The sequence below is a fragment of the Atractosteus spatula genome, chromosome 17, assembly GCF_055471065.1.
Source record: "Atractosteus spatula isolate fAtrSpa1 chromosome 17, fAtrSpa1.hap1, whole genome shotgun sequence".
In the NCBI taxonomy this organism is placed as follows: domain Eukaryota; kingdom Metazoa; phylum Chordata; class Actinopteri; order Semionotiformes; family Lepisosteidae; genus Atractosteus; species Atractosteus spatula.
In genome coordinates, this window is record NC_142722.1 from 13,313,441 (window position 1) to 13,326,453 (window position 13,013).

The 13,013-nt window shown below is 39.2% G+C and overlaps 1 protein-coding gene across 2 annotated transcripts; it reads left to right on the forward strand.

Moving 5' to 3' along the window:
• The first annotated feature begins 3,230 nt into the window (after nt 1-3,230).
• On the forward strand, nt 3,231-11,834 carry p2rx7 (purinergic receptor P2X, ligand-gated ion channel, 7). 2 transcript variants are annotated; one of them, XM_088936112.1, is made up of 13 exons: nt 3,231-3,401; nt 4,055-4,202; nt 4,346-4,417; nt 4,679-4,751; nt 5,165-5,261; nt 6,554-6,634; nt 6,731-6,872; nt 7,474-7,610; nt 8,407-8,497; nt 9,079-9,144; nt 9,256-9,372; nt 9,511-9,618; nt 10,287-11,834. In XM_088936112.1, exons 1-13 carry the CDS (start codon nt 3,283-3,285, stop codon nt 10,782-10,784), a joined length of 1,749 nt encoding a protein of 582 aa, XP_088792238.1. In that variant the 5' UTR covers nt 3,231-3,282; the 3' UTR covers nt 10,785-11,834. The 2 variants fall into 2 exon arrangements, with proteins under 2 accessions (XP_088792238.1, XP_088792239.1); XM_088936113.1 differs by lacking the exons at nt 3,231-3,401; nt 4,055-4,202 and adding an exon at nt 4,207-4,265.
• The last annotated feature ends 1,179 nt before the right edge of the window (nt 11,835-13,013 follow it).

Here is a 13,013-nt window from a genome sequence, read left to right on the forward strand (position 1 = left end):
AAGAACTAATTGGAAAAAAATCCAAATAACAGCTGTTCTCTAAACCTCTGTGCTCAGACTCACATTGCAGTTGTTCTCCCACTGTGGGAAAACTACTATGTGATGAGTCCTCTTCCCTGTCCCACTATTTCAACTACAGGAATGTCTTTGTTTGCTTTTAAATCACTTGCATGAGTGATGCACGCGGGTTTGTGCACTGAAACATCTTGACTGGTTTTACGAATCCATCCACATGTCTTTTGCAACGCATGTGTTTCTATTCATACTTTTCCATGCCCTGTTGAACCTTACTGTTGGGGAGGGTTTGATAAACAAAACTTCCCAGTCTTCTGATACAAATGGGAGAAAATATGCCTTATGACAGTTTACCCATTGAAAGAACTGTCCCAGTGAAAGGGCCAACTGTGTGACAACAGCCCCAACCAGGTCCAGCAGTAATAGGAATTATGTTTGCTAGAGAGGTACTTTGTTTATGGCCAATAATGATCTTATCCTATATCCCTTTGTGAGAAGTCTTTTCACAATCTGTATTCTCTTGGACCCTCCCTGAGAATGGCAAAGGAAAATGAAAGTGACTTCAAGGTCTCTGGACCTGTCAGCGCTTTGTCAACGGAGGCTTCAAGAGGAGTCTGAGGAGGACTTCTGGGATTACTAAGGGTATTTACACTGAGCAAGAGGAACCGAATTACTAGAGAGGTACTTTTCAGACTTTTTCAGCACAGGGGACACTTTTAATTCCCCAAACCTTTTGCAGACCAATTTATTTTAAAATACTCAACATCTGAAATATGGACTACAATTGGAGCTTCTAACTTGATTCAGTGAATGTAACTTTAATATTTGGTTCAGTGCCAAAAAGACCCTATGTCTTCTGGTTCCAGAGCACATCTGAGACCTTTCCTCAGCACACCTGCGGACAGCAGCCTATTGTTTGGGCAGTATTGGCCAAAAATAACGTAGGCAGACTGCCATTGACCACATTGCTTCATATTGCTGGGGTGGAGCGGTGGCTCTTTGGCTGAGGATCTGCGCCTGTAGCTGGAAGGTTGCTGGTTCATATCCCGTGGCTGGCAGAGGAATCCTATTCTGTTGGGCCCCTGAGCAATCAGCTTCTCTCCCTGTCTCTCCCTGTCTGTGTGTCTCATGGAGAGCAAGCTGGGGTCTGTGAAAAGACAACTTCCTAATACAAGAAATTGTTTATGGCCAATAATGATCTTATCCTATATCCCTTTGTGAGAAGTCTTTTCACAATCTGTATTCTCTTGGACCCTCCCTGAGAATGGCAAAGGAAAATGAAAGTGACTTCAAGGTCTCTGGACCTGTCAGCGCTTTGTCAACGGAGGCTTCAAGAGGAGTCTGAGGAGGACTTCTGGGATTACTAAGGGTATTTACACTGAGCAAGAGGAACCAAATTACCCCATCCCTCCTGCAACCACATTTATTTTCTTCCATGAACCTTCCTTAGTTAGTTCAAAAACTAATATAAATCCGTTAATAGGTGATGAATAGTTTTGTTTATCTGCTGACAAACTGCTTACACCATTCAAAATCGAAGAGATGAGCGATCTGACCATGGAGTGCCCACAGGGAAAATCAGACTCTCTGTCTTCACTCGCTTTGTAGGTGTGTGTGTATAAAACATCACACATTTTCTGCTGTTCAATCACTGTCACTCCCCACAGTCTCCATCCCAATATTACCTTAAAAACAGCAGCAGCCCTTGGCTACTTCCAAGTACTCTGTTCTATTGTTCCACTAAATTTCCTTTAATTATTGGTACATTTGCATATGCAAATTAACACATCAAAGTTAGCTATGTTCACTGTTTCAGCAATTTATTAAGAAAGGCTTCAATCAGAAGCTTTCATACCTGGACAATGGAATTTCTAAGATTAGAAAAACACTTTGCAGCTGCATGCAAAAAATCACCGGTGAAATACTTCAGTTCAGCTGTCATTACACGTATATTGCATGCACACCTCTTGTTAAAGGTACCCAATTGCTTGTCATCGTCTCAGATCATTGCAATACCCCCAAACATCCAATTAGAAACGTAAGACTTTACTGCCATCCAGTGGAAAATTCCAGTATTGCAGAAACAACAAAATGCTCGGGGCAGAACAGTACTCGAGGAAACAGGATCTAAAACTATATGACATGTCAATGTGAGAGATGAAAGAAGATGAGTGCTTTATCAAGTCCATTGTGAAACAGGCTTTTTCAACCACTTTCAGGTGTCAGTGCGGGCTGACAGAGAAATAATATAGTAAAATGAGAACAAAATCACGGACGAACAGTTACAGTAGTTAATTCATACATTGGGAGTTATGATTTCAGTGCCCTTCTCGACTCATCCTACCCATCCAAACCACATCCAACCAAAACTGTATGGTTACTTAAATTAAATCCGATCAAATCTGTCCTTATGTCTTCTTTAGGGAATTATTCTGCTACGACATCTTTTTAAAATTTTCCCAGTGAACTGGGGCATTCTGCAGGTGCGTAAAGATCCTAAAACGCTACAGCATTTTGTACTAAAATTGGAATAAAGAGCAGCGCTGTGGCAGGAGCATTTTTAATTACCATTGACATTTCTTTTCTGTGACGCAGAAATCGGACAATTCTAAATATGCCTCTTGGTGAAAGAGCCCGTTGTGCGGCTCGGCGTGGGCAGTGATCCGAGCCCAGCTATCCTGCCTGTCTGCAGCGAACATAGTGTGAACGCATCTTTTCCACTCAGTCCCGTCCGCTGTGGATTCTACAGCGTCGCAACTGTAAAGCAAATGTCCAGTCTTTAAAAACCAAACCAACAGTGGACAAAAATGTGCACCAGTATCAAAACAAGTCAAATGTTCTGTCCCGGGTTCGTGTGGGCCAAATGAGATAACATATTGAGGGACTGTAGTGCGAGTCTGTTTTGTTGCGAATTTAATCACTTGTTGCGGAAAACAAATGAAAAACACAATGTATTACATCTAACTGATCCCAAAGGTGAAATTTTAAATTGATTTGTTGTTGGCTTTGTGGTTTCCTTTCAGAATCCAGACTTCAAAACCATTAAACATACATTCATATGCTGTGTGAATAAAAAAAAAATCTGCATAACGTTACTGGTTACACTGGATGACGCCAGACTACACTCACAGTCCCAACAATGAACAGCGGACCGACTGGTACAGAAGAGACACTTCTGCGCCTCCTTCAGTCATGTGACTTGGGACAGGTTCAGCTGCAGTGAGAGGGCTTAGCAGAGCTGCCTTCAGGCGAGTCAAGAGCATTACCATGCCTTGCTCCCTGCTGAACTTCTGCGAATACGAGACCAATAAACTGGTCAGAATTAAAAGCATTCCAATTGGATCTCTTAAATGGAGTATTAACGGCTTGATCCTAGGATTTATCTGGTAAGCACAGTATGTTTTTCGCTCCTCTCCAGTGTGCGCAAGAGACTAACACTCCTACGTGCTCGAGTAAAACTGTGTTCTTTAACTGCATTCATCCTATAAACTGAACAGTTTATAAAGTTTTGAATTATTGGGTGGTTTCTTATTATTAGGGAGTTTAAAGCGCTATAACCTACACTACTGTATATGTACTGTATAAACCGTGTTGAGGCATTTTCGCAATTAGGTTCTAGCTGTGGAGACGAATTTGAAGCAGAGGTTAAAAAAAAGCGTGAGTAGTTTTTCGTGTGTTTTACAAATCAAACCGTTTTCCACAAACACGTTGGTTGTTCTTCAACTGGAATATAAAACGAATACACATATCCTGCTGTAAACTAAAACGATTAATTCCCTCTTTTTTCTGAATTCAGTGCCTAGTCTTCAGGGGCACGGAGGTTCAGGAGATGAATATTTGATGGAGACGGGGGGTTTTTAGTAAGGCACGGGTATTAACCGTCTACAGCAGGAACTGTACCGGCTCACATGTGCTGTGTGAGGTTTTTAATCCTTGCATGGACAAAAGCACGGAACTTAAAAGCCAGCACTTGTTCAAAACAAAACATTGTGGGTTTGGGTTGGTGATGAGCAGTAATGTTTCTTTTTCACCCCTCCAGTATAATGCTCTTCTGGAATAAAGAGTACCAGGAATATGATCTGGTCGTCAGTTCTGTGACCGCAAAAGTGAAAGGGGTGGCAGTGACCAACATTACCGATGTCGGGGAGATATTATGGGATGCTGCAGATTACAGTGGGCTATCACAGGTAACCAAGTTCTCCTGCATGAGCAGACCGGTGCTTCATTGAAACGTAAGGCTGAAAACACAGGTACAAACAATAAGATCTGCTATACCAGAGTGATATTTTGATAATCATCCCCTGCTGCAAATAACATCCTGTATTTTCAGGGGAAGAGCTCCTTTTTTGTGATGACCAATGCCATTGTTACAAATAAGCAACGACAAGGGAAGTGTGCAGAGGTAACAGTTCCTTTTTAAGAAGGAAGAAATCGCTGTCTTCAAATACTACATATATTCATGTACTGTTTGTCTTTTGATTTCCATGATTAACTGAAGTATTGCTTGTGGTTTGCAGAACTTGAATATGTTAAATTAACAAAGTGCTGGAATGTGGGTAACACTTTAATGTTGCAATTTAAATTCCCAGGTATTACTGATCAGTAAGAAATGAATGCAGAGTGATGGTATAGATAGGACATGCCTTTTTTGAATTTTTCCCAGGTGCCAGGTTCTGGAAAAATATGCTACCGAGACCAAGATTGTACAAAGGGATATTCAGACCAACATAGCCATGGTACTGTATGATAGACTTTCTTTTCTGCATTCTGATGTGAAGCGTAAGAAATGTTTTCACAGATACAGAGGTCTGCTTGAGTCATCACCACAGCAATGCGGAATGTATGATGTTTAATGATGTCATGCTCAGCTCATCTATCATTATCTGGTTGTTTGCCCTGATTATGAATTAAGACAAAATTAAATTAATGTACAGTACTAGACTGTTCTACTTTTGAAACCTTAAATCACTTCTAGTAATACGTTAATATTAAATATATAGTATTATATATTATAATAGCAAATTATTTTATAATAACACATTCCATAAAATTAAAAGAATTTGTGGGAATTAATTTGTACATGCAGCTTACTGTTATTCTTCATACCTTATTTTTATTGATATTTTTAATGTGTGATTGCTGTTTACAGGTGTCCAGACAGGATCATGTGTGAAATATGATACGACGCGCAAAACTTGTCAAGTAGTTGCTTGGTGTCCCATTGAGAGCAAGAACAAACCTCCCAAGTATGTGCTATGGATAATAACATTGCACCTAGAGAGCTTGTTCAGACATATATATTTACACAGTATATGTTCTATATATAATATAAACATATATGTGAGGAGGTGTATAGAAGCTAGTGTGTTTAAAAGGTAAAGGTCACACAATAATAATAATAATAATTATTGCTTACACTTATATAGCACTTTTCCTGGACACATCCATGTGGGGCTGCACACCGGTGGTGTAAAGCGCTTTGAGTGTTAAAACTAGATTTCTGATTAGAGTATCTTTTTTATTTTTCAGATCATCTACATTTTTTAAGAATTTCTGAAACACTCCCCCAATCCCTTAGCTGTAGCAAGGAGACAGAACATTATTTCCTTTTCAGTACTGCCTGTGTCAGTCTTAAACCCAGCTCTCTGTTCTGATTCACTTCTGTTTTTCCATATTTTTGGACAGTTTGCATTTTGGGGTACTTCCCTTTTAGGTTTCAGAAAATGATTTGTAAGGAAGAAACTCATGTATCTAGGTTACAAAATGTTTTTTTACTGTATTAGATTTGCTGGTCAAATGATAAACTGTCATCTTTCCTTCCATCTTACAAAAGCGCATAAAGAACAGAGGGCAGAATCACATGCTACTTATTCAGTCTTGTATTCAGTCAGTTACTACAAGAATAAGCTTCTGCTGTCTTTTTCCTAAAAAATGTGGAATACAAAAGGTGTTATTTTGCAAGCCACACCCTAACAATATTGCTGACCAGCACAACACAAACACTACTTTTATACAAAATCATGTTTTAGCAATGAACTAATCCTGTATGTTGAGCATGTTTAGGACTGGACAGGTCTTGGAGAGTCACAATCAAGCCTTAGAGCTGTGTCTGTAAATTTGCAACGATGCACAGTACTTAGGAAACCAATACATGCAGTTTAGCAGGTGCCTGCAGGGTTGCTGTGAGATCGGAGGGAGAGGTGCTACTTCTCCAGTACCTGTTAGGTCCTGCAGTAGATCAGAATATGAGCGCTCTGGCGATGAATGTCACTAGAGTACATCTTGGCAGTGGTCTTTCCGTCTCTCCAGAGCAGGTACAGATGTTGTTGCCCAAAAGCCTGAGTCTTACGGCAAACTTACTGGTAATTTCCAAACCAAGTGCGCGTATAACAAAGATACCTTCAATTCCAAATAAAAAAAACAAGAATGAAGAAAAGGAAAAGAATGAAGAAACTTTAGACCCTTAGCACTGGAATGACCTAGCTGTGATGAATGAACAGAGGAGATAAGTAAAAGCTATTTTTTTTTTCATTTTCAGGCCTGCGCTTTTGGAATCGGCTGAAAACTTCACCGTCCTCATTAAGAACAACATCAGGTTTCCTGCCTTTAACTACATCAAGTAAGGCTCCTCCATGCTTCATCTTACAGCGATTTCAAATGACAGCACAAAAAGCAAATCCGACAGACCCCTCATAGAAGTTTGCTGCTTCCACAGGAGGAACATCTTGCCGCACATGAATGACACATATTTGAAGAGCTGTATATTCAGCAGACGAATGGATCCCCTCTGCCCAATATTTCGCTTAGGAGACATAGTACATGAAGCTAGAGAGAACTTCTCACAAATGGCTGTAGAGGTTTGTTCTTCGTTCTCTTTTCTGTAACCAGAGATGCCACTTAGACAACTCCAACAGTTCACCCTCAATGTAGGGAAATGACATGTTAAATCACTCCTACTGCTGGTAGGAGTAATGTAGAAACTCTCTTGTGGAACAGAAATTTGAAATATGCATGTTAGTATAATTCTTATTAGAATCATTTATAGGTGAGGGTTCTCAAAATCCATATTCCCATGCACATAAATTTGCACTTCTCATTGTGCCACTTGCCTGTTACCTCTCTGTGGTGCATGTCCAGTTCCAGCAAGTTCAGATGAAAGAAATGCAAGAAACACTTGCGAGTTAAATTGGATTGATCTGCATGTAATCTAATAATATATGGAACTGGAAAAGGAAATGGAGGTAGTTATGATACCTCTGAGAACCTCTAGGAAATGTTTTAAATGAATGGAAGTACATTCACAGAATTTCTGTTTTATCACTGGAAACACCTGACCCCCTCAGGCACTTCCTGTGAGTTGTGGTAACAAGTGATGCTCATAATGATAATTGTGATAATTCTATGTAAACATTAAATAAAGGTGGGACCATGAGTGTCTGGACAACTTGTGTGTTACAGGGGGGAGTGATAGGAATACAGATTAACTGGCACTGTAACCTGGATCGATTCTTTCACAAGTGTCTCCCAGAGTACTCCTTCCGTAGGCTGGATGAAAAAGAGAGCAACAAAACCTTGTATCCTGGGCTGAACTTCAGGTGAGGGTTTGGGCAGTTCACTTGGAAATGGGGACACTGACCTAAAGAACGAGGAGCCCATGCATTTCATTCACATTTCTACATCAATAATGACGGCAAATTCTGAAAGTGTCTTGACTTTTCTCTGTATCAATAAGCAAAACAACTCTTTAGAAAGGAAAATCCCACGTATTTGCTGTATAATCCCATATAATTAATCACCTTTGCAATGAGGAAAATGTCCCGTTATTACTGAAAACTCAACATCAGGTCTGACCTATTTTGAATGTGTGCTGTACATTTCTGTTTCCTAAGCAGTACAATAACACAGTAAAAGAGTGCAGGCATACTGTAAACCAACAACCAAAATGGAAATTTCAAATGTTCTTTTACCTCTTTATAGAAGGTTTCTGCTGAATGCAGAGATACTTATAAAAGCCAAACTCTTTGACATCATAGGTGTCAGCATGTAGGAATGGTCTGGACCTTTTAACGTCCTGTGTTCATGTCCCCCTGTTCAAACACCTGTATTAAGTGCTTCACTGAGCTCATTTTCCCTGATGAATTGAGTCAGTCCACCTATTATAGATGGTAGAATTTGTAGCAGTCTATCCAGTGAGATCTGAACTATCCATTTGGTTAACATTAGAAAAACTGGCGTACGATATTGTCCCACGAGCTACTTAGGTTCATGAAAACATTAATCTACACAGAATGACCCTGCTGATAGATTTGTGAACAGATCTATCTTCATAGAACGACCATTTGATCTTTTAAGATGATTATAAAAAACTAATTCACATTTCTTTCTTTAAAGGTTTGCAAGATACAACATGAATAATGGCATTGAGGAGCGCATGCTATTCAAAGCTTTTGGTATCAGATTTGATGTAATGGTTTTTGGGAAGGTAAATAACAATTTTATATACATACTGTACAGTATATTGTACACATATTGCATATACCCACACAAAAGCTTCAGAATGTATTAAAGCTGTAATGTCACCCCATTTCACAGGTCAGGCATACTGTACACCTTTTCTTTGTCATGCTCATAATGTATTAGTGGGAAATATTATGTAAGTTCAGTATGTATTTAATTCCACTCTTTACCTCCAGCCTGATGTCATGTATGTTTACGTTAATGGATGCTCATTTATAAGTCTGCAAAAGAATCCAAATCTACTTCTTCTGTCTGCATATCTGTATGAAAACAATTTGAAAAGACCTGGTGTTTCTGAAAGAGCTGTTGAAGAATGCACCATTATAACATTTTCAGTACTTCATTACTGTCATTATAATCTCATGAGAATTTATTTGAAGAGGGAATCTGCACTTAGCATATTATTTGATTTTTGGATATAGATCCCTGCTAATCGTCTTGTACTTTCATGCAGCACAGAGATTAATCTTTATCACAAATGTGCACACTGGGAAGCCCTTGGGGTTACCTAACATTTTGTTTTGTTTTCTATCAATCTTATGTGAGGCTGGCAGATTCAGTATAATACAGCTCATTATATACATTGGATCAACGCTCTCCTACTATGCACTGGTGAGTATTATTCCAAATTCCAATACAACAACAGTGCTTATGTTGTTTCTGTGCTAGAAGAAATCAATATGACCCTATCTTAACAGTATTAATGCTGTGCCTTTAATACAGACGACGGTATTTATCGACTGGTTCATCACAACGTATTTGTACCCTCGTTGCTGTGCAAGGGCCACGAAAAATAACTATTCTGAGAAAAAATATGAGACTGTTGAAGAACTGAATCAGGTACAGTGGAGGTCTTTTTAAAAACTTGCATTTATTTTATTAAATACTTGAACGTAAATGGATGCATAAGAACGGGTTGTGTCTGTGGTAGTGTCCTGTGGTAGATTTCTTGTTGTGTCTGATTCTTGTCCACTCAAGATTCCACTGTGCATCTCATTTGTGGATGAAGACAAGATAATAGTGGTAAAAAGGCCACTGAAAAAGAGCTTACAAGAGACTAAACCTAGCTCCATCCAGCATCGAAAGGTTAGTGCCACATGTCTTTAAAAAACTTTATTATTGGCTAAAGTGTCATTCATTTCATTCATTGCAAGCCTAGAGCTTTTTACATTGTATGCTGATGAAGCAGGGGAAACAGATGTCAGAATATTGTTGTGTGTGTCAATGGTCGGGGGGAATCTACTATACAGGTAGCTTCTTAAGTATTTAATTGTCCCTCATCTATGAGATCCATTCTCATCATCCTCATCCAGTCTCCAGGATAGCTGCTGTGGATCAGAGCTCCTTTCTAGAGGGGGGTGATGTCTGTTGGGTTGATTTATGTTACCACAGGTTGGTTAATCTGATTAGACAGCAGTCTTCTGCGTGGAGACCAAATGGCTCTCACCCCAGTCAGCCAATGTCACCAATGCATCTCTCTAAGATTGTAAAAGAAAATTGATAAAATAGCAGGGGCGGATGGAGTGATCTATAGCATCAATGTGTATCTTCAACATTTGGATTCCTTATTTAAAAAACAGAAACCTATCAGGTGTTTGGGCACGGAAGAGAGTACACATAGGAGCTGTGTTCTTCATGTTGTGGAACGATAACATATTATCTTTTTTATAATTAAAAAGAATTATTTTTATCTAAACAAACACCCTTTTTCAAACCTTTTCTTTAATGCACCTGAGAATATTGTTTCTCTGCAGTCAGAGCACAGCATTGGAAGAACGCGGGTGTTGGTGAATTTGCTGCAGAACCCCAGCCGCAATGCTGACACCGAGATACAAGAGATACAGCCACCCAAGGGCAGGGAGAGAAGCGCCCCAACCTGGTGCCAGTGTGGGCGCTGTCAGCCCATGCCCACCCTGCAGGAGCAGCTGTGCTGTCGGCGAAGCAAGGGCCAGTGCATCACCACCTCACCAGTGTTCCCCAGGCTTGTCCTCGACAGACACACTCTGGAGTCAGTGCTGCTGTACAGAGAGCCCCTGCTGGAGCTCCCCCGGGCCCACTGCCATGGCCATCTGAGACACTGCGCCTATAGCCTCTACATTGAGTGGCGTTTCGGAAGAATACATACAGGGACCTTCGCTGTTGTCCCAAGCTGCAGTGTGTGGAAGATCAGGGAAGAATACCCCAGCGAGGATGGGCGCTACAGTGGACTGTGTTATGAGAATATGGTAATTATCTCTTCAAATGGCACTTAATGAAAGGTGATGCCAAGTTTATCGGGTGCCTTTGCATGTAAGGTAATGTGAAGCAAAACTATGAAAGCAGAAATAATTTGGGCGGCATTTACATATGTAGTCTTATGGTAGCTGGTGGAGGGCACCAGGGATTGGCTCTGGCACAATAATTACAATGTGATAAGGAGCAGAAAATAATCTTCCCTAGACTCTGCATATTGGACATGTCATTTTAACTATTTTATGCAAAATAATTGACTATACAGGCTTTGCATTTTATGCCTTTCATGTTGACTATGTTTAGGTTTCAACACCTGCTTCTTGATTTTATTTCCCTTTTGCCTTGCCTTGTTGAGTTCAGCTTGGATCGGTACCAATAGTTAAAATTAGCCAACAATTAAACTTAGCACTCTTCTAATAACTAGCATATTACAGTATGTCTGGATTTACAAGTCCAGACATTGCACGATTTCTGTGCTTAACGAAATGTCACACTGTGTTCTGTTTTGTGTTACTTTTGTCTGTTTTGTACAGATGTTTTTGTAATGCCTCGATTCAGAACAGTAAAGGAACTACAAGTGTTCTAGTGCTGTTTTGTGGAGGAGATTATCCATTTGTATTAGTATTTCTGCTAATACCACTGCTACAGTACCTTTAGCAGCAGAAGTATCACCAGTATTAGCAGAACTACTAAGATTGAAGTCATTCTTGTATTGCAGGTACAAAACTTAAGTGCTTAATCTTTTCCAAACTGTGTTTTGATGTACAGTAGTTATAGACAGAATCGACATAATTTTATATTTTAGCATGTTGCAAAACTTATTGTATTTTCCATGGTAGCTTGTGTCAGTGAATTGTTTGCGATATTATATTTTAAATCTGTTATGCTGCGATTCCTTCTGTCATTTCTATTTATTTAAACCTCTGCCTGCTAGTAACTTATTCATGGTAACCATTATGCAAAATATTTCTGTTTTATAGCATTTACTGTATATACAGTATATAACTTTGTACAATTTTCTATTATTTTTAGATGAATGTGTTTATTTAAAAATAAATGCAATAAACTTGTGTTCCTGTTTTTGTTGCAGTGAGTCAGACATGCATACAAAATATACCAAAGCACGTGAATCAAATTAACAGAGAGGTGCCTTATCAAACAGCATTTTTTCATCTCCAAGACAAGGCTATTTGGCTAGATCACTATTAGAGAAAGTTCCTTTCTGCTACTTTTTTATAAGCAGTATCCAAATTAAATTCAGTATAATCTCTATAACATTTAAGTCTTCAAATTGTATTGTTTTATATTGTTTTAAATTTCAAAGTCTTATTCAAATTCCTATTCAGAAGGACAAAAGTAAATGCATTAATAATATTTCCATGTCTGCTTTCTACAGTTCTAGCCTTTGATTCATTTTTAGGCTTTTTTAGTACTGTAAACCTAGTTTCTTTCAACACATTAAAAATATGGAGCTGTTGTGGGATCTGTTGATATAGCCTCAGTGGTTGTATAAATCTTTAATGATGTTACATTATTTCCTGTTCAGACTGCCCCTAAAGATTTAGTGATTTGAGATTTGGCCTTGATAACACAATCGGCCCTGCACCACACCACAGAAGACCTGGTCGCAGGCACCTTCTGGTGCTCTTGTCCCGCACAGTTATTGTCATTTTGCACCTTATTTGGTGTTAACATCTCAGATATTTGGAAGGCTTTCTCATCCAAGTGCTTTGAATTGATTCCTGCAACAACACGTTGCACCTCTGCTCAATATATCACTAAACAGCCAATTTACAATGTAATATGAATTATTATTCCATTCCATTCCTATAAAAGAATGTTATTATTATTTGGGGCTGATGAGATATAGTCGTAAAGTGTAATAACGATTTGGTATGAAACCCAAGCGTCAATTCTGTCATATAATTAGGTAAAAGTCATAAATAGTCATTGATTTGGCTGACACCTTTATCCAAAGAGACATTTACGTTTTGCAATAAGAAAACGTGTAACTACAAATTGCGGTTGCATTGCAAATATGATTTTTAAATCATCCTATTACGTAAGACGCGATACGGGAAGAAAATTGGCTAAATTAGAGAAGTGTAACACGGAGCCCTAGTGTGAGGTGAAATGTGTTAACTGCAGTAAGACAATCAGACTGTAGTGAGAGTGAGAGCAGGGAGTAAATCACAGAATCTACAACCTCAGAAACATTTTCACCCCGCCTCGTCACAAGACACAGGAAG